We start from the raw sequence: 25,643 nt of genomic DNA, 5'->3' as shown, positions 1-25,643 counted from the left end.
ATCTGGTCTTGTGATTTTCTCTCAGAAGAGCTTTGAAGGTTTCCTACATTTTGAGATAGTTTGTTTATAAATAAGGATCAAGAGCATTATGTAACAATTCATGGTCTAAAATACAAATGTGAATTTAAATACTTTTATTGATAGGAATCTGTTTCCTGTTTTATATTTTGAGGATCTGCAAAACTTTTATTCAAAAAAGGGTTAAATGGTGAGGAAAACTTGTCTTCAACTCGTGACCAAGCCAACCCACTTCACAGTTAAGATGAGGGGTAGGGAAGGAGCTGGCTCAACCTGGGGGCCGATTGCCTACCTCCCATTAGCCTTCAGACCAGAAGCCTCAGCCCCAGTGGCTTGCTGTCTTGCTTAAGGGAGCGAGGGTATTTGCCTGCAGGGTGGGATGACCCTGAGCTCAAGCCAGGGGACTCCAGCCTGCAGACCGTGTGGGCAGATGCCATGGTGTGGAGACGGGTGAGACCAGGATCAGAGACAGTAAGGTGACCCTACAGTGCAGTGAAGTGGACTCCTATCCCAGCCAGGTCACAGCTAGCATCCCAGGGCTCGTCCACCTCCACACTGGATTCCCAAGTGGCTTATTGTCTTCTCTGGGCAGTCAGTGCGTCATAAGTGCTAAGACCCTGAGGACTCAAGCCCCTGCCCTTTGACCACTTCTAGCCCCACCCTCTTTCCCTTGAAGAAGGAAGCCAGGCAAGAGAGCAGAGGCCCAGGGCAGGGGAGTGAAAGGGCCAATTTAATGAGAAACTACAAACTGAGAGCAGCCATGATTCACAGTGACAGGAGGCCATGCAGTGGCAGTGCGAGACGAGGAGAGGGGCGGCGGGTACAGTGGTCCACGTGATCAAGTTCACAGACAAACCAGGAAATACAGTGTGGGCTCAGGCCCAGGGCAGGTGTCCACCAGGGCACTTCCGCCACGTGTGGCTGCTCCTTCCTCATCCCCAGCCTGTCCCAGTCCAGTGCCACAGCTGCTCCTGCTGCAGTACCTGCTGCTGAAACAAGCACAGTGACAGCAAGTCAGCCAGGAGAAGGGGACCAGTGTTTACTGGGAAGAGGATCCATGAACGCACTGCAAATCTGAGTGTGTTTGCAAAGCGGTCCCCGTCCCCTCCAGTCCTGGCCGGGCTACGCCAGCCCCTGGGCAAAGGTCTTGCCCACACACAGCAAGGATGGCAGATGGGCTAGGCTCCTGGGTGTTCCTTCTGGCACGAGCAAAGATGGGTTTGTGGAGGGGTGGCCAGAAAGGGAGCTGGGCAGGGGCCAGACGCAAGTCCCTTCTTGGCAAGCGGGAGCCATAACTGCTTACCCCATTACCTGCAGGTGTGCTAACCTCTCTACCTTGCCCCAGGTGACTCCTGGGCACTTGGAAAAGGTGTTGAGTTTCTAAGTTCTGAGGGCCAGAGTCATTCCTTCTAATACTCATGCCCACCTCTGGCACCCCAAAACAGAGCCAGGCCTTATGTCCCTGTCCTGCTTGGGTCCACTCCCCCACTCTCGGCCCAGCAGATCAGAAATAACCGTGGCTACAGATACAGCCCCAGTGCAGGCCCCAGTTCTGCTCTGGCTGCTTTTGGTCCCAGGGAGAGTCAGGACCAAATCTATACTTTGTACAGAAGAGGAATGAGAGAGACCCCAGCAGGGAGACCGTGCGAGGAGACCCTTCCCAGTTTATCTTCCTCATCACAAACACCAAGCAAACCAGCAACGTGCGGCTCAGTGCCATCCCCCTGCCACTCGCTGACCCTTGGCCTTAAATCCAACAGAATTCTTGCCGAAGAGTCAGATGCTCAGGGAAGGGCAAGCCAAAAAGGACAGGACTTCCAGGGGACCGGTGGAACGGCTTCCATCCCCAAGTGGGAGCGGGGAAGCGAGCCACTGAGCAAGGGGAGCAGAAGCACAGGGGGCCAGACTGACAGCAGGGAGTCCAGTCCCAGCTCCGTTAGCACAGGCGCTTGTAGGTGTAGATGTAGGCTTTGCAGCTGGGGCACGTGTGCGTCACGTCCTTGAAATCGTTGATGAGGCAAGGGATCAAGCAGCAGCCCAGATCACACCTGAATCAGACCGGGAAGGCACGGAGGTCAGAGGAGAAGGCACTGAGGGCACCGAGGGCACCCAAGCTTACTCCAGCCCCTACCCTCTAGGCGCCCACACCACCTACCCCATGAAGCAGCAGAAGAAGCCCAGCACGAAGTTCATCAGGCCAATCTCATAGGAGATCTTGGTGGTGATGGCCTGCTGGCAGTGGGGACATACCGTCTGTACAGGCGCACCTTCAAAGATCTCTCCCTGCAGCACCGTCACCGTGGTGGCGGCCCCTGAAGGAACTAGGACTGTGGCAGTGTGGCCCCCAGGGCCAGGATAGGGCCCTGGCGGATAGGGCCCTGGTGGATAGTAGCCCATGGGTGGGTGGGGGCCTGGAGGAGGGTAGAAACCTGAAATGGCACAGAAAACAGAACAAAGACATGGCTGGCTTGCCACCTGCCCCACGTGAGAGGTAAGCACAAGGCCCCAAGGACCCCAGGACACAAAATGAGGCCTCAGGGACCAGGTCCTGGGCCAAGGTGACCATGACAGTCTCCCAGCCCTTCCTGGTCCCGACCCTGTGAGCACCAGGACAGAGCAGCTACTTGGTCCAGCCAGACATGGCAGAGCTGGGAGAAGGCCTCATCTCTCCTTGGTCTCCACCTCATGTGTGTGCTCCCTGTCTCTGGCACAAAGGGGACGGGGCGCTGTGTCCCACAGGAGGGAAAGCCTTGCCACACACCAGCCCAAGCCCCTCTTGCACACAGGGCTCTCCTTCCCACCAGCGTCAGATCCTGCACTGAAATACCTGGGGCCGCCTGTGCAAGAGCCCTGGTACTTTCTCCAGCCTGAGGAGTCCTTCTGGAGAACTGCTGGGTGAGCAGGAGCCCAGACCTCCACCAGACTCCACACCCTGGCAGGGAGAGGCCGCTGCAGCACCCATGAGTCAGTACCTCTCACAGGCCCGAGGAGCCTTCCCAGGAGCTAACCCTACCCCCAGCAGGAACCAGGGCTCACATGGTTTGCCCACAGCACCTGCACAGCAGCGCCTTGCTCTAGGACACTTGTGCCCCACCCCCCAACTGTCCACACCGAGAGGCACCCCCCCCCCCTTACTAGAGAACACACGGCAGGCAGACCACCTGCCTACACCAAAGGGTGGACGGCAGCCCAGATAACACACTGGGTGCTGGGCAGGGCAGACCCTGTGCTCCCCTATCCTACTTACCTGGAGGCATGTACGTGCCGTCTGCATTCATGTGCGGGGGGATGAAGCCGGGCTGAGGCATCGCGTGACCTGGTGGCTCATAGGGTGGGGGACCGATGTCTGCGGGGGGCATCGACATGCCTGGTGGGGGCTGCATCACAGCTGGGGAGGTGCGGCCTGGACAGAGAAGGGCAGGAAGAGGGAGCTCAGAGGGCAGTGGCTGCAGAGTCAGGCACCAGCTTCTAGGAGCTGGGACCCTCAGGGGCACTGAGCCCTACCTGGGGTAGGTGGGGCTCCACTCTTCTCCTCCAGAAGGGGGGCCGTGGGGCCTCCAGGATAAGGAGGGGGTGGCTCGTTGGACATCTCTGCTGCTTCTCCTGGGCCTGGAACAAAAACCGAGACGTGAACCAAGCTCCCAGCCTCTGCATGCTGGTCAGGCATTGGCCTGTGACCGTCCTCGGAGCCCAGGCACACAGCCTCCCGTGAGTGCTCCCACAGGTGTGCCCTGCCCTTGCAGCTCGAGTCTATTTTACTCCTCCACGTAAATCTCCGTGCTCTGGGTGGGGACAGGGCTTATGGACTAGGACTAATTCCTTCAGGAAAGGAGTTTGGAGTCAGTGGGCTCCCTCTAGGCCCTGGAGATGCCCCAAGGATATGCCCGGCCCAAAGCCACCATCGTGCACTATCACCCATGCTCCTGCATCTGAGCCAGAGGGCAAAGGTGCCCTGTGAGGGCAGAACATGGTAAGGCAGACCCTCCCTCCCTCCCTCACGGCAGCAGGCTGCCTACGTGCCGGAGCACTGCGTGGCTTGCCTGTGGGAGAGGATCTGGGAGACTTGTTACCTCGAATCCCAGGCACTCAGAAGGGGAAGCAGGAGAGGCTCCTTCCACTGCCACGCAGACACGCAGGCCTCTGGGGAGCTGTTGGGGGGTGGGCAGGGGAGAACAGGCAGGTCTCAGCCACACCCCCTCCCCCATTCAGGGCTGGTTCCGCCCCTCCCAGTACAGCACCCTCCCACTTGCCCACCCACTCAGGTCCCCTTCCTCTCCGCTGCTGGTCCCAAGTCCCTCCCCAGGAGGCTCAGACTGGCCCCCACAGAACCACAGCCACTGCAGGAAGAAATGAGAACAGGCGTCTCCCTACTCCCCAGCTCTCACAGCCGCTGTGCATGCGGCACAGAGGCCCTTGTGCTTGTTGAGGACGGGTAGGAAAGAAGATGCAGAGTCAAACATTTCCCTCACTTCTTTCCCTCCCAAGGCTCCCTGAGCACCTGCTGCTGGGCCCTGGGGAGAAACGGGAAACCTGGGGCCTTCCTGCCCTGGGTTGGCATCCTGTCTCCTTCAGCAAGGCCCCTCCTTTTCACTGTGCCCAGCATAGAAGGCTAGAAATTAGCATTTTGAAGTAGGCCTTCATGTTTTTTTAAGTGAAAAAAAATAATAGGAACTAACTCTAAACAGGACAGAGAGACATGCAATGAAACCATCTCTGTCCTAGAGGCCCACAAGTGAAGTTCAGAGCCACATGGGGATGAAGGGCCCCAGACGACCCTACAGGGGCAGAGGGAGCCTGGAGCCTTGTTAAATTTCACACATCAGTGGCAGGGCCTGAGAGACCAAGTCGAAGCAGCAAAAGAAATAAAATGGATATCAGTAAAATTAAAAGCTTGGGTTTCAAGGGCACCACCAAGAAAGTGGAGAGACTGCACACGGCACAGATTTTTACACATCCTCTACCTGCTAGAGAACTTGTATTTACAATATCTATATAAAGAACTCTAACTCATTAACAAAAAAACCCAATTAAAAAGTGGCAAAGGATCTGAATACACATTTCTCCAAAGATAAAAACAAATGTTCAATGAGTACATGAGAAGCTGAACACCAAGCCAAAAGGAAATGCAAGTCAAAACCACAATGAGGTACCATTTCTTGTTACCACAACGAGAAAGTAACAAGTACTATGTAGAGAAACTGGAACCCCCACACTGCTGGGGGTGGGGCACACGAAAGCACAGCACCTTTACACTGCCTGGTGGTTCTTCAAAAGGTTAATACAGTTAATTACCACATGACCCAGGTGATTCCCCTCCCAGGTGTGTATACAGGAGAACGGGGAAAACACACAGAAACTTGTACACAAATGTTCACAGCAGCATTCTTCATAGTAGCCAAAAAACGTACGCAACTGACAGCATCCAACCACTGATAGGTCGATAGCCCAACTGTACATGTGCTGATGTGTGCCCACGGTGGAATGCTACAACCTGGATGAACCTGGAAAACAGGCCGCTCAGTGAAAGAGACCGGACACAAAAGGCTACATACGGTGTGATTCCTCCCATCCAGAACCGGCCAATCCAGACACAAGAATCATATTCATGGGTGTCAGGGCTTAGGAGGTGGGGGTGGGCAGAGAGTGATGAATACGGAGTTTCCTTTTGGTTTCCTTGCCAACACTGGTAGTAATGATGGTTGCAAAACATATTAAAAACCAGTGAATTGGGGCGCCTGGGTAGCTCAGTCGGTTAAGCCTCTGACTCTGAATTTCAGGTCAGATCATGATCTCACAGTTCTAGAGTTCAAGCCCCTGTCAGGCTCCACAGTGACAATGCAGAGCCTGCTTAGGGTTATTTCTCTCTCCCTCTCTCTACCCCTCCCCAGCTCAAGCTTGTGCTCTCTCAAAATAAAGAAAATTTTAAAAATACAAGAGTGAAGCTCACACATTAAATGGGGAAATCATATATTTGATTATGTCAATAAAACATTAAAAAAAAATTACCCGATCTCACGCAGCCAGTCTCTCTGTATATCCCTGCCTGTCTTATGCATAGTCACCCATATTTTTATATAGTTGCTGGTGTGACGGTTTTAATATGTGTCACGTGTATTTTCTCCATCTTACAAGACACCACGACCATCAATTTTAATATTCCCTAAAATGGGCCCATCACGGTTTACCAACCCTTATTAAGGCATTTAGAAGGCTTCTTGTTACTTTCAGAAAAAAAAAAAAAAAAAGAGCGAGACAGAAAACCTTTGGCTAACACTCTTTCATTTCTTGGGTTATTTCCTTTGGTCAAACCTGCCAGAAGTGAAATTATTAGGTCCAAGGGTATGGCCACTTTGTGCTTTTTGGGAAGGATGATGGCAACTTACAGTACAAACTTTGGATACTCCTGTTAATTGCTAATTTGTAATGTTAAAATGACAACTTGGTTACTTACTTCTTTGACCACTATGAAGCAGAACATCTCCCAAGAGTTTATATATTATGACCTATTCTTTTGAGTTGCTTTTTTTTTTTTTAATTTTTTTTTTTAACATTTATTTATTTTTGAGACAGCATGAACAGGGGAGGGTCAGAGAAAGAGGGAGACACAGAATCTGAAACAGGCTCCAGGCTCTGAGCTGTCAGCACAGAGCCTGATGCGGGGCTCGAATCCACAGGCTGTGAGATCATGACCTGAGCCGAAGTCGGACACTCAACCGACTGAGCTACCCAGGAGCCCCACTGAGTTGCTACTTCTAATAATCCTTTAAAGACATGGAAACCAAGAAATGATGGGGACTTATCCAAGGTCATGTGGCATATAAGAGGAGGAGGAGACTTATCTGAGGTCACATGGCATATAAGAGGTAGAGTCGAGTCTAGGACCCTGGCACGACTCTCCCACCAACCAACCCTGCCTGCAGGAGAATTTCAATAGTGCACGGTCAAGAAAGGGAGGCCACAGAGTCTCTAAAGGGCATCACACGAGGTCCGCTTAGGCAGGACTGGAATGTGTGTGCTGGGCCTGGGGATCCTTACCAGCCCACCAGGCGCCCTCCCGACGGCAGGAAAAGGCAGCTTTCCTTAAGAGACTTGACTTGCGTCGGTGGAACACTCTGTATTACGCTAAGTCTCTCTGATATGGGCCAATACCTGCCTTAAACTCCTATCCTACAACTATCTGGGATGCCCCTGAGGTGGCACCACTGTCTATCTCCAGGTCCCAGCTCACCAGGGACCCAGCCAGGAAGAAGAGCTTCTCGGGTGCTGGGAGAGAGGAACCAGTCTGGGTCTTCCAGGCACCCCCGTGTCCCGGGGCCACATGCACACTTGTGCCACCTCTGAAGACACAAGAGTGGCCTGCCTTTTCACCATCTAGATCTAATTCCATGGTTTCTGAGAGCACGAGATTCTGCTTCTGGAATTCCACCGTCATAATGATGGCACGAGCCCGCCACACAGGGCAAGGCCCTCCCCCTGGTACCCACCCGACTGAGTCGACCGCTGTTCCTAGAGCAGGCACAGCTGCCAGCCACATGGACACCTGCAGTGTGCACAGGGACACTGCCACTCGGGCCACAGACCATACCACCACCTGCCTCCATGCCTCCCTTGCACAGCAGGGCTCTATTGCTCCCCTGTCTCACCCCTACTCCCTCCCCTCCCCTCTACATCCAAACCGAACCATCCTCCAGCTGCCTTCTGGAACTGTGACCTGTGGCAGAGACTGGGGTAGGCCCCTTCGGTATGGAAAAAGGTTTCTGAAAAACGGATCATCAACTTTTCTGGAATTGAATCTCCACCCCCCAGCACCTCCCAATATAAAACCAATGTGCATGCCACAAAACTGCATCATGTGAGGTGTAATAAAAACTGTAAGACTGCTATGATCTTAAAAAAAAAAAAAAACCCAACCCACATGTCCAAAAGCACAACAGTTTTCCAATAAAAATGCACACTGCTCAAATTAAGCTACAAATGCAAACGTGTAATCTGAGATCACACCCTGGTCGGAGCATGTATCACCAGAGGCTAGGAAAGGCCGCCAGACCCCGTCCCCGTCGGTTTGCAGTTCCCAACAGAAGAGGGGGGTCTGGGGGCCAGGGGTCCTGGGAGCTCAGTGAAGTCAACATGCAGTCCTGGAAACCGAAGACTGGCCTCTCAGTCTCCCAGTTCGGTCCCCAGCAGCGCACGGGTGTGAGGGCAGAGAGACGGGGCACCCAGGACACCAGGACTCCATACGGGAGCAGAGGTGCCCTCCGTGAGCCAAAGCACATCACACAAGAAGGGTGATTCTTTTTGTTGTTAAGTTTGTTTATCTGAGACAGAGCGAGTGAGCAGGGGAGAGGCAGAGAGGAAGAGAGAGACTCCCAAGCAGGCTCTGTGCTGTCAGCGTGGAGCCAGATGCGGAGCTCAATCTCACAAACCGTGAGATCATGACCTGAGCTGAAACCAAGAGTCAGACGCTTAACCAACTGAGCCACCTAGGTGCCCCCCAAAAAGGACAATTCTTAAACGAAGTGGTCATGTCACAGAGTCACAGTGCAGGCACCCCAGTCAGGGGCACGCCCCATGCAGGCTTCAAGGGCAGTGTACTCCAGGAACACAGACCCCCCCCACACCTTGCACAACCTCAGAAGTCCAAGAGATGTTCCTGAGTGAGGACCTGGTGAGGCAGTCTCTGGACACTCCCGGGGTGCTTGCTACGGGTGCTAACCTGTCCCCCTCAGTCCCACGGGGCAGCCCTCCTAACACCCCCACCTTGAGAAAGTAAGCACACTCCTGTCACACCTAGGGCCACACATCCTTACAATCACAGTGTCAGGTGTTTTCAATGGCTTCTCTTTAGCCTTCAGTTCCTGTTTCCCTGTTTTCCAGCGAAGGTCTAGGGACACTGAGGGATTTCCCACTTAGTCCTGGATGAAAGTGATGCCCCAGCCCCAACAGCTCCTACTTCACAAGCCAATGACCCTTGGGAAACAGAACTGCTTTCCAGAGGCTGAAACTAAGCAGGATCTGGAAATGTGTGCAGGGTGGAGGTTAGGTTACTGGTTGGCACCTGGTCACAGGAGCCTCGAGTCAAAATGACAGAGGACATCAGTGTCCCCTTGACTGCATTTTCAGGATTGAGGCTGCCCTGGAAGTAACAGTCCTGACCTTTGCTGGGGGAGGGAGGCAGCTTGGGCCAGGTGGCTCATGAATTAGAAGGCTCAAGACTCCTGAGAAGGTGCTGTGGACTGTAAGATACACCTTGTGCCTGCAGCACCCCCCGTGCTGTCCACTGTGATTCTTTGCACACTCATTTCCTTGAGATTGGCAAGAAAACCCTTAGAACGGAAAGGGCCATGGCCTGCCACAGGACAGTAAGGCCCTGGGGAGCTGAGGACAGATTCAGTAGAGTCCCAAAGGACGGGGGCGGTATGCCCAGGAGAGAGGTCCCGAGTGGTCGCTGGCAAGAGACGCATGGGCAGGCCTGCACGTGCTCCTTGGCCCACTGAGAGACAGGATGGGGCCACCTGAGGCCCAGCCTGGCCCCCACACCCACAATCAACATAGGCTAGGACCCACTGTGCGTCCACGTAGAATGGAATTACTCAAGTCACCCTAAACTGAGATGAAAGCCACCTCCACGTCTGTCTGTCTGTGGACCTACGGCTGGCCTGTCTCTGCCGTGATCTCACTTTCCCAAGGGCAGCAGGTGCTAAGGCTTCTGGGGGGACGGCATGGATCTCCAGGGCACAGAGCCAGGCCCCTTCTGCAAAGCTGCCCACAGCTTCCCTCAGCCCCGTGGAGTCCTGAGTGCCACCTGCTGGACCAGCAGCCACTGGAGCCTGGCCCCACTTGGCACTCAGCGCAAGCCCACTGCAGAATACAAACTTCTGCCCTGCACCCCAAGGTGGGTTCCACCCTAAGCCGTACCACAGAGAATAATCAGGCCTAACGCCCATGGACAGGTTCTTGCTTCTCCTCTGATGAGCTGGAGGGGCCAAGTGAGGCTTCCCCAGGTGTGAGGAAAGAAATGATGTCCTGAGGTGCCTGCTAGGGGCTTTAGGCTGTGGGGCCATGAAACCAAGCAAAACTGTCTTACTGCCTCACCACCCCTGCTCCCACCCCACCAATCCCAGGCCCTGTCTGCATCCAACACAATACTTTAAGCAGATGAGGAACGGGATAGCTCCAAGGACAGGACACGGTTCCAATGTGGGGGCAGGAAGGCAAGAACCCAAGACCCCACCCCCTTCCCCCATTCACAGCACGGCAAGGATCTGCCTCATGTCAGTCGCCGGTTAACGGGAAAACAGGGCATACATGGAGAGTGTGGAGGTCTGGAGTCAGCCCTGGCCTTGAAGCCGGTGGCCCTGAGCGAGTCACAGACCCTCTGTGAGCTTCGGTCTTCCTGGGACTAGAACCCCTGCCTCCTGACCAGGCTGCATGAACAGTGATAATGACACGTGCCTGGCAGACTCACTGTGCAGGGGAGCAGAGCCCTTTAGGGTCAAAACACACGTCTGCTGGGGGGAACAATAAGGCTCTGGAATCAGACAGTGGTGACGGTGGCAGAGCTCTTTCACATACTAAAGCCACTGAACTGGGCACTTTATCTTTATTTTAGAGAGAGCCTGCAATCGGGGGAGAGTGGCAGAGGGAGAGAGAGCATCTTAAGCAGACTCCACGCTCAGCATGGAGCCTGACTTGAGGCGCGATCCCACGATCCTGGGATCATGACCTGAGCCGAAATCAAGAGCTGGACATTCAACCAACTGAGCCATCCAGGCACCCCAGACTGTTTACTTTAAAAGGGTGGATTGGATGGCATGTGAATTATAATTACATCCCCCAAAAGCAAAACCCACCCAGGTGTAGCTATCTGTCTCTGTGTGTGCACCGTTATAAACCAAAGAGACAGAGAAGAAACACCCAGACCAAGATCATCGTCTCTGGGGTTGAAGTCTGGCAGTCACGGTCAAGAGAGGTGAGACTTCTTTCGTTACACACATGCGCAAGCACACACACATCTATTAAACAAAGAGGTATCTGTATTATTTGCTTGACCAAAATCTTGAAAAGAATACACTTTTAGGACACAGCAGCAATGGGCAGCTTTGGTCCCTGGTGACACAGAGGAGGCATTCACCTCCTGGTGCACCGATTTCAGCTGCTTTCCTCTGTCCCCTCACATCACAGGGAGGAGTTACAAGCACAAGACCTCGGGGCCCTGGGAAATGCCTCTGAGCTCCACTGTGCTCCCAAGTGTTCACCCTTTGCTGCAGAAGCTGCTGCTGATCCAAGGCGGGCTTCCCACGGGAGCTGGGTGGACCCGGGCCCAGGCCCACAGGACACACTCCTGCAGACCTGAACCATCCCCCGCACACCGCCAAGAGCTACCCAGCCCTGCCCCCACAGGACCCCAGACCCAGGGCAGGGACAGAATGCCTGGTGCAAAGACCCATCTCTGCATGAGAGGGCTCTCCTGGAGGACGGAGGAGGGGCACAGGGGGAGGAGGCAGAGACACAGGCGGAGGACAGTGCCCAGAAGGAGGAATTTGTGGCCTCAGTCTCCCCAGGGGCCTGCAAGAGCAGTTCTCTAATGTTCTGAGTCTCGGGACTCCCTCACACTCAATTACTGAGGACTCCAAAAAGGTTTTGTTTTTGTGGTCTACCAATACTTGCCATACTAGAAATGAAAAATGAGGACTTTTTACAAGTATTTATTAATTCATTAAAAAACAATAAATGCATTACATGTCAACATAAATAGTTAAAGTAACTACCTTCGCAAACAACTACCTTCCTAAACAACTGTAATGAGACAACTGGCATTGTTTTACATGTTTGGAATCCTTTTTAATTTCTGGCCTACGAGAAGTCTGCTGGGTTCTCTTGTCTGCCTCTCCCTCCAGTCGGCTGTGCTATGTTGTTTTGGTTGAAGTACTAAAGAACATCCAGCTTCCCACAGATAAGTATCTGGAAATGGGAGGGGCATTTGAATAGTCCTTTCAGATCGTAATTGTGGACATTCTTTCATACCACAGCCAAACCTGACAAGTGGTACCTTCTCAAAGGTTAGCTACAATATGGAATCTGAATCCTTAGGGAATTTTTCCCATGCCTGTTAACAATTCATTCTTCTACTCTGCATTTCGAATGGCTCTTTTACACGTGCATGGCTTCTAACGGCACGCGTGGCTCATCTGGAAAACACGGAACCCCAATTACGTAGAGGTAACAGCGCTGACACACCTTACGATACGTAGCATTCCCCACACTCAAATCACACCGTTAACACCTCCAATCTCATCAGAAGAGTCTGTAACTAATGGGAAACTGTCAAGCTCACAGTGGCAGATACAAGTTTCCCATAATTCTAACTTCCCCTTGAAAGTTCATTTTATCACTGGCCACAAACAGAAGAACAAATTTATCACTGGCGACAATTCTAAAAACAGAGGGCAATTGTTTTCCTTGAAGTAGCGGGCTCACTGTTCATTTTGAAGAAAATGCCCACTAAATCTCCAAGCCTAGGTAACCATGGTTTGTATATCAGTCGTTCTTTTAAGGAAACGTGGAGCACCACGAAAAGGCTAGTTCAGCTCACAAGTCAAATGACTATACATGTGCTTCTTCCTGGGGCATCTATCATACTTGGTGTGTGCATTGATCTGTCACATGTTTCATCACGTAGAATGTTAAAAAGATGTGTACTCGAGGGTCAGGATTATTTAATAAAAATTAATCATTTTTACTGCTTTCTCTCGTAGGAGTTGTGGGTGTGGTGAACAGAATCCCAACAGCAGTTTGGTGTCCTCGCTGCTTTTGCACCACAAAAGCAAAGCCAGCACGCTGAGAAGGGCGATGCCACGTCTTAGCGTCACTGGATTTGTGACTGTCAGACTCCCGGAAGCCTCCAGGAGACCGCACGCATCACCGCTTGAGTACTGCTGGGCTAGGGGAGCCCGCAGACTGGAAGGGGCTCCACGGCCAGGGAGAGCTGGGAGAGCCGGAGTGGCCGAGCCGGTGAGCCCGCCCCACCCAGGGACGTGGGCTTTCCAGGAAGCATCTGACCAGCTCACACCAGCTGACCACTTTCCAGCTGTGTGACCTCACCGTGTCTCAGATTCCAGAGTTTGTAAATAGAGGAAAGCATGCCTACCTTGGGGGGTTGGAGCAAGGTTTAAGGTCAACGGTGTGTGCAGTAGCTCAGGACCTAGCACAGAACACCGAATAATGGCACCTATTATCATCGTTCACTCTGAACAACCTGCAACAGGAAAGAAAAGGAAACAGGCACCAAGGCCTCTGCCACGCAGCTCCTGCCCCTACAACTGTGGGGGTCCCGGTGTGTGCTCCCCACAGGATCCTGGGGTGACTCGGAATCTCTGCCACACAGCTCCTGCCCCTACAACTGCGGGGGTCCCGGTGTGTGCTCCCCACAGGATCCTGGGGTGTCTCAGAATCAAACCCCCTCTGAGTAGCTCAGCCCCGCAGAGTTCCTTGGTGACAGAGCCAAGTTGAGGCCACTTGCTCCGTGGGACTCCTGAAGAGATGCTACGTACGAGGTACCAGACGGCTGCTCCCAAAGGGCCCACCTTCACAGGCAGTGACGCCCCTGGAAAGGGTGCTCAGCCCGGACACTCTGGGCATCTGCCTGAAAGCCTGGGGCAGGGCGGCCGGGCGGCAGCAGCTGCGGGACCTTTCTGAAGGCGGGCTGGCCTGCGCACTGCCCCCCTCTGGAGGAACCACCTTCCCGGCAGCAGTGGCACTAGGAAGCCAGCTGGCCCCAGAGGGACTCCTCTGTCCCCAGGATGCATGTTCCAGGTACCTGGCTTGGAGCAGGACTTTGGGATTTGTTGGGGAAACTCAGCTTTCCAAGTTGCCCGCAGCCTCCCACGTGCTGGACAGACGGGCACCCGCTGCCCAGGAAGGTTAGAGGCCCGGGGTACACAAGCCAAACACCCTCTCGGTGTCCAAGAGCCACCCAGAAAAGGGGGAAGGAGAGCCCGCTCTGCCCCCTGCTGAACCCCCTCACAGGAGGCCCGGCCCACACGTGAGTGCATCATCCCAACCTTACCTGCCCTCCCTGGAGGCTGTGAGAACTGAGACATGGATGTGGAGAAGCCACGGAAGGACCAGGCCAACGGGAGGTGTCACTGACTGGGGGACTTACTTGCCAGGGACGGTCACAGACTTCCGGGGCAACACCATGCACCATTCTGTTATCCCAAGCCCCCCGGGCTGGGCTTAACAGTCTGTGTGATCGCCACTTCACAGAGGTCCTTGCAGGGTGGGACGGTGCTTCTTCTGGGAGTAACCAACTGTCGGTTCACAACAGTAGTTGTATAGCATGCAGGAATAACAGCACAGTCCCTGCCTTCCAGAAGCTCACAATCGACCAGGGGAAGAGAGGCATTAAATAACCACACCAAACGCCAAACCTAATTACAAAGTGTGCAGTGTAGTCTAGGGGACTTTTAAAGCACAGAAAAACTGGACACGTTCTGGGGGTCAGGGAGTGGCTCTCCGAGCAAGCCAGGAGGAGGTGGAGTTAATGAGACCAGCAGGCCAAGGAGGGGATGGGAGCAGTGGCTGGACGGGGAGTGACAGGTGAAGGACAGAGGCCACACCGCTGTGGGTGGCCAGGTCCCAGCCTGGAGCCCGTTCAAGCTGCACGGCCACAGGGGGCTGCTGTGCCGGAGCACACAGACCGTGGACCCCCATGGGGGAGCTGCACCAACAGGCAGGGTCAAGGGCCGGGAAGCCCACAGCACCTCCACAGCAGCACCCTGGCCTCTTCTTTCCTGGCCTGTGATCCTAAATGGTGCCCCGCATCCCCAACCACTCAGTCTTCAGGAACAAAGATGTCAAGTTTCTTTCTCAACCAGCAATAAAGTTTTGAGAGCACAGGGTTCAATGGCATCCTGCCCACTATGACAGACTGTAGGACCTTGGACAAGTTACTGAATCTCTCTGAGCCTCAGTTTCCTTACGTGGACCACCACACTCCATTTTTATTCAGGGCAACAACGTCTTAGCTAAGATACTCCCAAGCCTTTTGTCCAGTCACCTGTGACCACTTGACTACACTCTGGCCAGTGAGTCATAGAGTAGTGATGTAAGGACTGGCAGGAAGGTGCTAGAGGGGAGCCACCTTTCGTCCTCCTGCCCTCCTGTCCGCTGCCTGGAATATGGATGCAGCAGCTCCCAGAGCCATGCTTGACCACGAGGTGACCCTGGGCATGGAAGCCACACCAAAGACACGTGACGGTGCCCAGTCCGTGGAAGACCAGAGACACCAGAGACACCACGCAGGCACTGAGATTACCACTTCCCGTCTCTTCCGTGTGAGAAAGAAACAAACTTGCTTTAAGTTGGTTTCTTTGGGTTTCCAAGTAAATGCAGCCAGACCTAATTCCAGTAATCAAAGAGAAACAGAAGTGCTAGTTTTCCAGCAATTCTCATACTATAGTCGGAAATTACTCATGACTGGTAAATTTCAAGTTGATTATTCTCAAGGAAGGAATACAAGTGTCATTAAAAGTATACAGTGCTGGGGTGCCTGGGTGGCTCAGTCGGTTGAGCATCCGACTTTGGCTCAGGTCACGATCTCACAGTTGATGGGTTCAAACCCCACGTCTGGCTCTGTGCTGACAGTTCAGAGCCTGGAGCCTGCTGTGGATTCTGTGTCTCTCTCCCTCTCTGCCCCTCCCCTGCTCATGCTCTGTCTCTCTCTCTCTCTCTGTCTCTCAAAAATAAATAAATGTTAAAAAAATTAAAAAAAAAAAAAAGTGTACAGTGCTAGGGGCACCTGAGTGGCTCTGTCAGTTAACCATCTGACTTGGGGTCAGGTCACGATGTCACGGTTCGTGGGTTCAAGCCCCGCGTTGGGCTCTGCGCTGACAGCTCAGACCCTGGAGCCCGCTTCAGACTCTGTGTCTCCCTCTCTCTCTGCCCCTCCCTGGCTCATGCGTGCGCTCACTCTCTCTCTCAAAAAATAAACATTAAAAATGCTTTAAAAGAAGGTACAGTGCTAGTTAGGCTGAAGGTATGTCGACAAGTGGTCCATAGCTGAAAAGCTCCCATCGTGGACTTCCCATGGACTTGGCTTTCTCTAGCCTCCACACAGGTTCACCAAGCAGGCCCTTGAGCTGCCAAGTTCTAGCCCCAGAGGGCCTGGGAAATCCTGCCTGTGGCCCATTTCCATTGTTCTTACCGATGGAGGCGGGATGAGAGACAATCCTTCCCTCAGATAGCATCGCTGGTGGCTGCCAACGACGTATTTTTACACGTGAATAGGGGCTTATCTGATGCCAGGGGAATTCTAAATATTCAAAACAAGCTAAAGACACGGAAAGGACCAGAAAGCAGATCTGGTTTTCCCATCTGCCTCTCTCATCCCACCCAGCCTGCACGCTCCTCCCTGATCACGATCACCGCGTCAAACAGCTAGTACATCAGCCCAAGCCAATGGCCCCACGAGCCATCACCGGTGCCCTTTCACAGGGAGGCCTGCGCCCTCAAGTCCCAGGTCGAGCTGAAAGGACAGAATCCTCACCCGGTGCCCGGGCGCCAGACCCCACACGAGCCGTCTGGTCCCCCAGCTTTCTCATGTGTTAACATGGCAGCAGCAGCCCCTGCCCCCACAGACGTGTGCAGAGGCATAAATGAGGCTGGGAGGAGCACACAGCTCAGAGCCTGTCACACGGTGCTCAACGCAAATTCTTGCTCATGTCACTTGTATTTATGGAGCCGCAAGCAGAGCATGAGAAGTCCACAATTAAAAGAGAGAAAATACACTGGTTGCTCTTAGAAGCAGAATCAAAAGGCAGACAGATAGGACTCAAAGAATGGGTCTAAACTAAAAAGCAGTAAGATCTCCAGGAGCTGTGATGATGACAACGGTAATAACTGTACAATTTACATCATGCTGAATTCTTGTCAAAGCCTCAGCAAACCACTCTGAGTCCCCGAGTGTCAGGAGCACGCGGGCGCCAGCAGAGCAGGTTAGTAGGGCTTGTCTGGAGGACAATTTTGCTACCTCTTCATTCTATTTGACTAATTCCATTTCAAAGCACTTGTCCTAGAGATAAGTGAACACGTGAGCAAAGAGTCACATGCAAAGTGTTTGTATGTATCAACATCTTGTGTTCCACCAAAGGGACTGGTTACCCACGTGGTTTACCCATACAGCATATTTTTCGCCCCAGAACATGATACAGACCCATTTCAGAGGTGGAAAGGTTGTCTTTTTTTTTTTTTTTAAGTTTTTAATGTTTATTTTTGAGAGAAAGAGAGAGGAAGACAGAGTATGAGCAGGGGAGGAGCAGAGAGAGAGGGAGACACAGAATCCAATGCGGGCTCCAGACTGAGCTGTCAGCACAGAGCAGAGCTCGAACCAAGAACTGTGAGATCATGACCTGAGCCGAAGTCGGATGCTTAACCAACTGAGCCACCCAGGCGCCCTGTGATTCTACTTTAAAGATATATATTTACATACAAATTACACACCAAATGTGAAGAATTGTTTTCTCTAGGTAATAAGATTTTGGATCACTTGTTTATATACAAACACACATACTGAAAGTTTTACCTGTAGTTTCTAATTTTTCTAGGATGAGCGGCTCCTTTGGTTCCTTCCCAAAAAGGCTCATAAATGTAGGCATATTCCTCCTCAATCCTGAAAGATACCTCCAATTGTAATCGAATTTTGCCTACAGGAAAAGCAATAGTCCAAGAAGCACACCCGAGGACTGTCGATTTCCCAGCTCTCCTCTCAGAAGCGGTGTGACGGTCTTCACGCTGGTCCCATAAGAGTCTGCTAGCAGGAGCCAGTTCTCTGGACCAGGGCACCTTGCGTCCTCCAGTAAAACTGAGGGTCCGGACCCGTAAGCTGGAACATAAAGGCTATCCAAGGGAGTTCTAACCTCAGAGACCCTGCCTGGGGAGCAAGCAGGTCACATGGCAGAGGAGGGCAGGAAGAAAAGCCCAATGGACGCATGTAAAACCGAGACGGACAAGGTTACTGGGCTCGCCTGAGGCCAGCAGCTGGGGCAGGCGCTGGTAGTGCAGGCCAGGCCTCTGACCTGTGGTCCAGCATCTCCTCCGCCTTCAAAGGTGCCCTCCGGCAGGATGGGCCTCCGGAGCCTGACAGAGGATGAGGAGGAAACGCAGACCAGAGGAGGAGGAGGATGGAACGAGGGTGGAAAACAGAGCCGCAGCCCCCAATGAATAAACCAGTCATCTGCACCTGTCGAACAGGCAGGGCTTGTGAACTAAAGGGCCAGCTAATTTTAGAAGCAGGAAGAATCTACAGAACCATTACTTAGACAACCATGAAGCCCTGAAAAGAAAGAATCCTTACCTCTGCCTGCACTGAGCTGACACAAAGCAGTCTTTGCATTGACTCCATTTTAATCAGTTATCTCAGATCAAGACATACCATTCTGATCCATGTAAAAGCACGAGGCCCTACGTGCAACCAAGCCACATGGCCACGACAGTCACGGCCACCCGGCTGTTAGAATCTTACTTCAGACACAAATGACTACAGCGTCGTTGCCGGCCCAGCAGGGGAGCTTAACTAGACCTTATCCAGGTCTCCCTGCCCAGGCAGTGAGGAAGTATTCGTACATCATTTACATCCTTCCTGTTCCAGGGCATTCTCCCAATTATCTTAAACAAAGCACAGCTGGGTGCAGAACAGGAGTTGCAACAACCTCACCAGTGCCAGTGTGACATGCTGCTAGAGGTCGTCTGGATGGCACCAAGTGAAAAAAAGCCAAAACCAGTCGACATGTTGCAGATGAGTAATTCTTCCTGGAGACCACTGCAATGGTTGGATGTTGTCAGAGACAAGCATCTGAGGAGCACACAGTAAGAAGCTATGTTGCAGGATCAATGGAAAAAGCTGAGAAACCAGAACAGTCCAGGGATACGCTCTCCAGTTGAAGCGTGCCAGTCAGGCGGGGCTGGCGTCCACGATGACATGATGTCCACAAAGGTGAAAGGGAAGAGTGGGAACAAAAGTGCTCCGCACGTGAGTGAGGAATACACCTAACCCGTATTTTGAATTACCTTACAAGAAATAGTATATGGAAGGTTAACGAAATTCCTATCACCGTCAACGGACATCTGGCCCAAAGAGTTTACTCATGCCACTTGGGACAGAAGAACTATTTTCAATCTTCTCCTTGGGAAAATGGGAGCTCACACTATATCTGGAGTTGCCTTATTTATGGCCTTATTTATGGCCATGTGCATACTTCTCTATGAGTCACACATCTAGAGACTACCTTTCAGGCAAGAAATATCATCAGAGATCACAAAGTCCAGAGTCTCAGCTGACATTCGTTACTCTTCAAACATCACCTAAACACCCACCAGAGGCAGGGGGCAGTGCCGCAGCCAGTGACGGGCAAGGACAGGCAGCACCCACCCCCCCGGCTGCTCTCGGACTGCGAGCCGGCCCAGCTTCTCGGAGAGGGGTCCGGCCTCGTGCCCGATGTGCATTCAACGCACCGGTCTCAGCCCAGTCTCTTTTCTCACACGTACTCAAAAGTATGCTCCAGCGGATCCCACACTCCCACAGAGGGCTGCGCACACGGGAATGCCACCATGAGTTTACAGGGATTTCACTCACCCAGAACTGAAAGAGAAAACAACTCAAGTGAGCTGACCAGTCCCCCTGCTTTTCCCTCAGTGAAGGCCGGGCTGGGGAGGACCAGAACGTGGGAGCACGCGCGGCCTCGTCAGGAGCCCAGTTCCTGCAAGCCTCTGAGCTCACAGACAACTCAAGGCCTCTCCAGGGCAGGTGGACCATGAGGTGTCTGCTCCACCAGCTGACTTTAGAACCCAGCCACTGAATGTTCAGTTGGGAATTCAACTCTGTATTCAACAATGTATTACCTGTACTTCACAGAGCACCAGGGCACACGCAGACCATGGTCCCTACACCTCAGGACTTTACCAGCCCTTACAAAGACAGGACAGCTGAAATGCAGACACACTATGCAACTTTCTTCAATACATAAACACCCAGCACACCTATAAGCCAGGCGCTACCTACGCCCTGAAGATGGGGAAAGACATGTCTTAACAGACCTTACATTTGGGGGGAGATAGAACACAGAAACAGGTAAAGATTACAGTTGTCAGGCAGTGATGCATGCCATGGAGGCACACAGAGCAGGGAAGGAAGTGCTACAGGGATGCAATTTTAAACAGGGAGGGTTTCTCAGAGTGGGCAGCCCTCAGGCCAAAGATGGGACAGGCCACGTGCACAGCTGTGCAAAGAAGGTCCAAGCAAAGGGGGTTAAGGGCAGAGACCTGGAGTGTGCCCACACCACGCTGGGGGCTGGGGAGCGTGGGTGCCAGGAGAGTGGGAGGAGCTGAGGGCAGAGAGACCGGCCCTCAGGGGGAGGCAGGCCAGGTCCTCAGGCAGCTAGCGGAAATCCACTTTTATTCCAAGTGAGATGGAGGGCTTGGGAAATCAGGTTGTACGTTTGTCCCACGGCTCTCTACTTCCTGCACGATGCCTGGTGTACTAATGTGGGTCCCCAAAGTCCTGACATCAACAGGGGGCTGCTAGAGGTTGGGAACCCTTAGCACTCAGCCCCCACCTCTAGGAGGTATGCCTTCTTTTTGGCCAGTTTGAGTGGGGCCACAGAGAATTGGGACAGGCAAAGCAGGTAAATGCACACAGAAATACACATAACCACAGCTTGTCTACACAGGACAGAAACTGAGGCCTGAGCCTCAATGCCCCAAGAGTCCAAGAGGTGAGAAGGGGTCCGAGGGGGCCTTCCAGCCTGGAGCAGTGAGGAACTCTCCCAGGACCGGCAAGGGCCAGCGTTACCAGCACAGCTGTCACTATCTAAGTCTGTCTTTTCTTTCTTTCAAGGGACTTAGATTCTTGACTCCTTAATTCAGCCAACATTTCATGGGCCCCTCCATGGAGGTCACTCATCTTGTGGTCCCCGCCCTCAGGGAGCTGCACATCCTGCGACCAAGCTCACACTCAGGAAGAATTTGCAAAAGATACTGAGCAAAACCCAGATGAGAACCCAGGACAGCAGGTGCTTCAGGTGAGAAGGGGCTTCTGTGGGTCAGGGCACTGGAGAGGCTTCAGGCCATGTGGGCCCTGCAGGAAGGAGGGTGGGGATGCCAGGCCTGGGACACCAGAGTCACCACGAGCAGAGGGGAAACAGAACACTAGGGTCAAGGGCTCAGCTTCCCCAGCAGAACCAGCAGCTCCCGGATAGCACAGACAGGGTCTGGGGCCAGTATCTCCACAGCTGGGAAGCACGTCAAATACTGGCCGCCTCGGTGGATAAGTAATGCAGCCTGGCTGGTACTCTGGGCAGGGGGTCTTCCCCATCCCATAGGCCCTATGTCATTAGCAGTGCCCCAGTCCCCAAGATGGATGTCTGAGAGGTGTTCCAGACTCTTTTCTGGCCCTGCTCTGGCAAGCCCTGCCAATGTCATGGTTCAGAAAGGTCTGAGATCCACTTTCTCACCTACTGGTCAAGGTCTAAGGGGGAAGAGTCTAGACCTGGCCCCATGTTCCCTGTCTCTCCACTGCACTCTACTGCAGCCACCCAGATTGCAATGCGCTCTTCTCCAAACAAAGCAAACCCCACCCCTATGAAAGGACCTTACCCAGAACCCTCCCTCAACCTCCACACACCTCCCTGGACCCCTTGCCTTCCCTGTGACTCCCTTCACACTTTACTCACCTCCCAACCAGAGCAACTGGGGGGGCTCTCCCACTTGGGTCCCCACAGGCCTTGCCCAGTCCCTGGCATGGGTATACAAAATAAGCGAGTCCGTGAGGGTTGAGGTCAGCCTAATCAGGTTTCCTGTGCTATTCCTGGCCCAAATGCCCACCACCCACAGCCACGGGGCCAGAACACAGCCGTAGCAGAGATAGAGTCCCTGACTTCCTGATGAAAGCGCCCTTGTTTATGGTCAAAAATCCAAAAGACCCCTTTTCTAGAGTCACAGGCAATGCCCTAGAGCACTTTTCACTATGAGGCCAGGACAGCCCATGTTCCCCTCAGCATCACCCCCTTCAGCCCTGCTGTGCCGGTATCTGGCCATCTTCCGAATCATTCCTCAGCTGTGAGACGCAACACAGGTGAGGACACTGCCAGGTGGGCCCAAAGCAGGTACAAAGAGAACTCCCTGCAAACACAGCTGCATTCGCTGCTGCCTCCCCAGCCTCTAAGACCTTTGCCCTTAATACTGATTAGGACTGTGACAAGTTTCACTTCCTCCCGGAGGAACAGAGGGTTCGAATTCTCCCCAAACCCCACCCCGGACACACCTTCAGCCCTCTCTACCTCCTCTGCCTTCCCTGGCCTCTACTTCTCCTTCAAGGCAAAACAAAGACTTTGGAAAAGATGTGAATTCAGACTGAATCAACACTTATTGGACACATCATGTATCCAGCACATCCCGTTTTTACTGGACCTTCATGAGAACTCGTGGTAAGAATCAATGGTGCTGGGGCTCCCAGTGGCCAGACCACAAAGGGGACACGAAGGGGCTCATAGTACCCATGGATAAGGAGCACCAAAATGACGATGACAAACGCTTTCTGGAAAATTGATCCGACATTCCCAAAAAACATCACAACCACTTCTATGGAAGCAATCAGGTCACTGGACTTCCTTACCCTGCACTGCATGGCTCTGTGCTGGTTTTAGTTCGTCTGCCATGAGGGGACACTAATCTTTTAGTGAGAACAGACACAGGTCTATCTCACCTGGGTGTTGCTTTTCACCTATCACAGATGTAGCAAGTGAGGTTCTGGGAGGGCAAATGCCCGGTCACACAGCTTGGAAGCGACAGAAGTGCCCCCAGCACGGTCTGCCGAGTCTAGACAGTACTGGCCCCAGAACCCCACCATTGTCACCAGAACCTGATGACTCACAGAGCAGGAGAGGTGCTTGGTCTGCAGGCTCAAGAGCAACCAGACCTGCCTCTCCCTGGGTGGGCTGCCCTCTCCGGGGAGAGGCTTTGCCACAGGCCCAGGCCCAGCGCCCCTCTCCTCTGCAGCACTGAATTGCAATGCAGTATTCCCATCTCCTGGGGAGACGTGCCTGGGAGAGTCCCGACTGCAAGGATGAGAAGCCGGAAGCCGTCTGTGGGGTTCTAGAAACTGGCACGCTCCCCCTCTGTACACTCCATTTCCAAGTCCCTTTGTGGAGGCATAATAAACCTCACGCCACCCCTGTGAGCCTGGCTCTCCTCTCTCCCCACTGAGGGCCAACATTAGCTGCTGAGCTCCCCTGCATGCTGCCTTCCCACCAGCGTGACCGCTTCCATTCATGTAAGGACACAGACATCAATATAAGGTGCTGTGACTCTAACCGCCACAGTCCCCTGTGTCCTACATGGATAAAAAGATGTGCATGCCCTTTGAATGGTGTTTCTGAAACTGGAGACAAATTTCCACAGGACTGGTCACTTCTCTCCCTCTCAGACAACCAGAAAGGATTAAGGGTTGGTGTTTGTGGCTACAGAACAAAGTACTCAGCCCAGGGGACTCAAAGCTTGTCAACTGGGCTATGCAGCGCTGTCCCCTTGGAGATTTAGAAAATACACCAAACAGGCAGGCTCAAACCAAGCAAGCTTACTCTGTGAAGAGCAGAGACAGAATATTCAGGCTGACAACCTATCACTATGGCTGGCATGATATGCCGGAGCAATCTATTAGGATACATTTCATTCGTGGCCCCTCAAAACAGTTTTGGTCCCTGACATATTACTCTACATCCCACACTCCATGTTTCTGTTCTTAGTGATTTTGGAGCCATGGGCCGCTGTTTTCCAAGTCTTTGTAAGAGCACGTGTAAAGTTCTTTCCTGGTTCCACAGGCCCATCCTATGGAAAAACCTCGAAACTCCTTCAGCTCCTCAGGGGTGGGAGACAGAGAGATAAACCTTCAACACCCAGGGCTTCTGTTAGTTAAAAAACAACATGCAAGATTCTATGACTCTATTACATACGTGTTTAACTATTTGGGAGGGACACAGACTGATGTCCACACTGACTTTGATATACATAAACAAACAAGGTGGCCTGTTGGTTAGATTTGTGATAAAATCCAATAAAATATTCTAAATTTTAGGTGGTGGCCTATGGGCATTCAGCGTAAAGTTCTCCCAACTTTTAGGTATCTTTCAATTAAATGTGGGAATTGAGGGCAAGGCAGAGCTGGCACACCTCCTCCCACCCAACTCCTAAGTCAGCCTGGAGATAAGAAACAAAGTGCCAAGGAGAGAGATCACACTTATCCTGGCACTGGCCGCCTTGCAGGAGGGACCAGGTTACATACAAACCTGGTATAAATGCTCTGCCCCAGGACCTCCGTCCTTCACTTTGATAAAGCTTCTCAACCCCAAATGTGACTGAGAATTAGCTGGGGAGCTTATTAAACAGTCCTGGGCACATCCCATAACTGCTGAATCAGAACCCGGGGGAGGGGGGGCTGCCCCCAGGAACCAACCCTTTTAACAAAGGCCCTGCCCTGGTGATTCTGAGGCAGAGGATCTCAAACCCACACAGGAGAAACTCAGAGTCGCTAGCTCCTTACCTGACACCTGTTGAGAAGCCTCCTGGGAACATTTAGAGGAAAACAGAAACGCACACCCACGAACACGTGCCCAAAGCCGGGCTAGAAAAAGCTGTGAGAGTTCAACTACACCGAGGTCCTCGACGGCACGAAGCCGGGCTCAAAGCCAGGCCAGGTCACTGCCTCCGGCCGGGCGCGGACGCGGAGACCTACAGACGTCGGCGAGCGGGGACGGGCGGGGGAGGGAGAGGCGCGCGGGCCCCTCGGGCCTGCCAAGGTCACCGAGGAGCTCAGCAGGGGCTTCCGTCACAAGGACCCTGCCCCCGACCCCCTTTCCTCGAGGACACAGGCGCCGCGGAAAGCCGGAGACGGTATTTCCCCGACCTTCCCTATAGGGGATGTGCGAGAGGTGATGAGCGAGCAGGACCCCGAAGAGCGCGCCGGCAGCCCCCAGGGCACCGGGCCCCGGCGCCCGCCCGGGCCTGGCGAAGCTGGAACCACAGCCCCGCGGGGAGCCGGCCAACCCAGCGACGGTGCGACGTCAAAACCCCGAGGGCCGCTCTGGATCGCAACAGCTCCCGCTGCGCCGCCCCCGGGGACCCTTTACCTCGGGAGGCCGGGCGCCCGAGGCCGAGCGAACGCCTAAACAGGCCGGGGTCCAGGCGCTGGGAGGACGAGACCCTCAGCCCCGCGGGGCTTTGCGCGCACGCCGCCCCCCGCCCGCCCAAAGGTCTCTGGGAGATGTAGTCCGTCTGTGCGCCTGAGGCGCGCTCCGTGGGCCGGGGAGACCACAGTGCCCGACATGCACCGCGCAGGCGCCGCAGGCGGGGGCTGGGGGCTCCGCGATCCGAGGTCATCCCCCCTCCCCCCGGGGGCCGCAAGCGCCCAGCCCTGCTCCTGGGGGAGGCTCCCTGGGAAGCTGTCTCCAGTAGCCGAGGCGACTCACCGACCCCGCGGCACCCGCTGCGACCGCAGCAGCAGGAACGGCCACCTCCGCAGCTCGCCGTCGCGCGTCTGTCAGAAGGAGGCGGGTAGGCTTTGGAGCAGGGCGTCACGG

At 53.6% G+C, this 25,643-nt stretch overlaps 2 protein-coding genes across 7 annotated transcripts in view; one reads left to right on the top strand and one right to left on the bottom strand.

Moving 5' to 3' along the window:
• Positions 1-119: 119 nt before the first annotated feature.
• CDIP1 (cell death inducing p53 target 1) lies at positions 120-25,643 on the bottom strand. 5 transcript variants are annotated; one of them, XM_058711535.1, is made up of 6 exons: positions 25,533-25,643; positions 4,089-4,166; positions 3,523-3,627; positions 3,266-3,421; positions 2,174-2,447; positions 120-2,066 (listed from the first exon to the last, which is right to left on the bottom strand). In XM_058711535.1, the coding sequence occupies exons 3-6, from the start codon at positions 3,605-3,607 to the stop codon at positions 1,955-1,957; spliced, it is 627 nt and encodes a 208-aa protein (XP_058567518.1). In that variant the 5' UTR covers positions 3,608-3,627; positions 4,089-4,166; positions 25,533-25,643; the 3' UTR covers positions 120-1,954. The 5 variants fall into 5 exon arrangements, with proteins under 5 accessions (XP_058567518.1, XP_058567519.1, XP_058567520.1 ...); XM_058711536.1 differs by lacking the exon at positions 25,533-25,643 and adding an exon at positions 25,194-25,316; XM_058711537.1 differs by lacking the exon at positions 25,533-25,643 and adding an exon at positions 24,608-24,730.
• C18H16orf96 (chromosome 18 C16orf96 homolog) overlaps positions 25,530-25,643 on the top strand; it is a 50,179-nt gene continuing 50,065 nt past the window's right edge. Inside the window, exon 1 of one of the 2 annotated variants that reach the window (XM_058711506.1) lies at positions 25,530-25,617. The gene's annotated coding sequence lies outside the window, so the exon portion shown is untranslated. Of the gene's footprint in view, position 25,643 lies in introns of both variants that reach the window. The other variant, XM_058711504.1, reaches the window with a different exon arrangement.

This window comes from Neofelis nebulosa, chromosome 18 (assembly GCF_028018385.1).
Source record: "Neofelis nebulosa isolate mNeoNeb1 chromosome 18, mNeoNeb1.pri, whole genome shotgun sequence".
NCBI lineage: Eukaryota > Metazoa > Chordata > Mammalia > Carnivora > Felidae > Neofelis > Neofelis nebulosa.
Note: the sequence above shows the minus strand (reverse complement) of the source record. Positions and strands in the feature narration are given on the sequence as shown.

Coding starts and splice junctions, on each gene's coding strand:
- CDIP1 (XM_058711535.1), bottom strand. CDS start 3,607: ATGTCCAACGAGCCACCCCCTCCTTATCCTGGAGGCCCCACGGCCCCC. Junction 2,448..3,265: donor CGGCACGTACATGCCTCCAG/GTAAGTAGGATA, acceptor GTGCCATTTCAG/GTTTCTACCCTCCTCCAGGC. Junction 2,067..2,173: donor TTCTTCTGCTGCTTCATGGG/GTAGGTGGTGTG, acceptor GGTCTGATTCAG/GTGTGATCTGGGCTGCTGCT.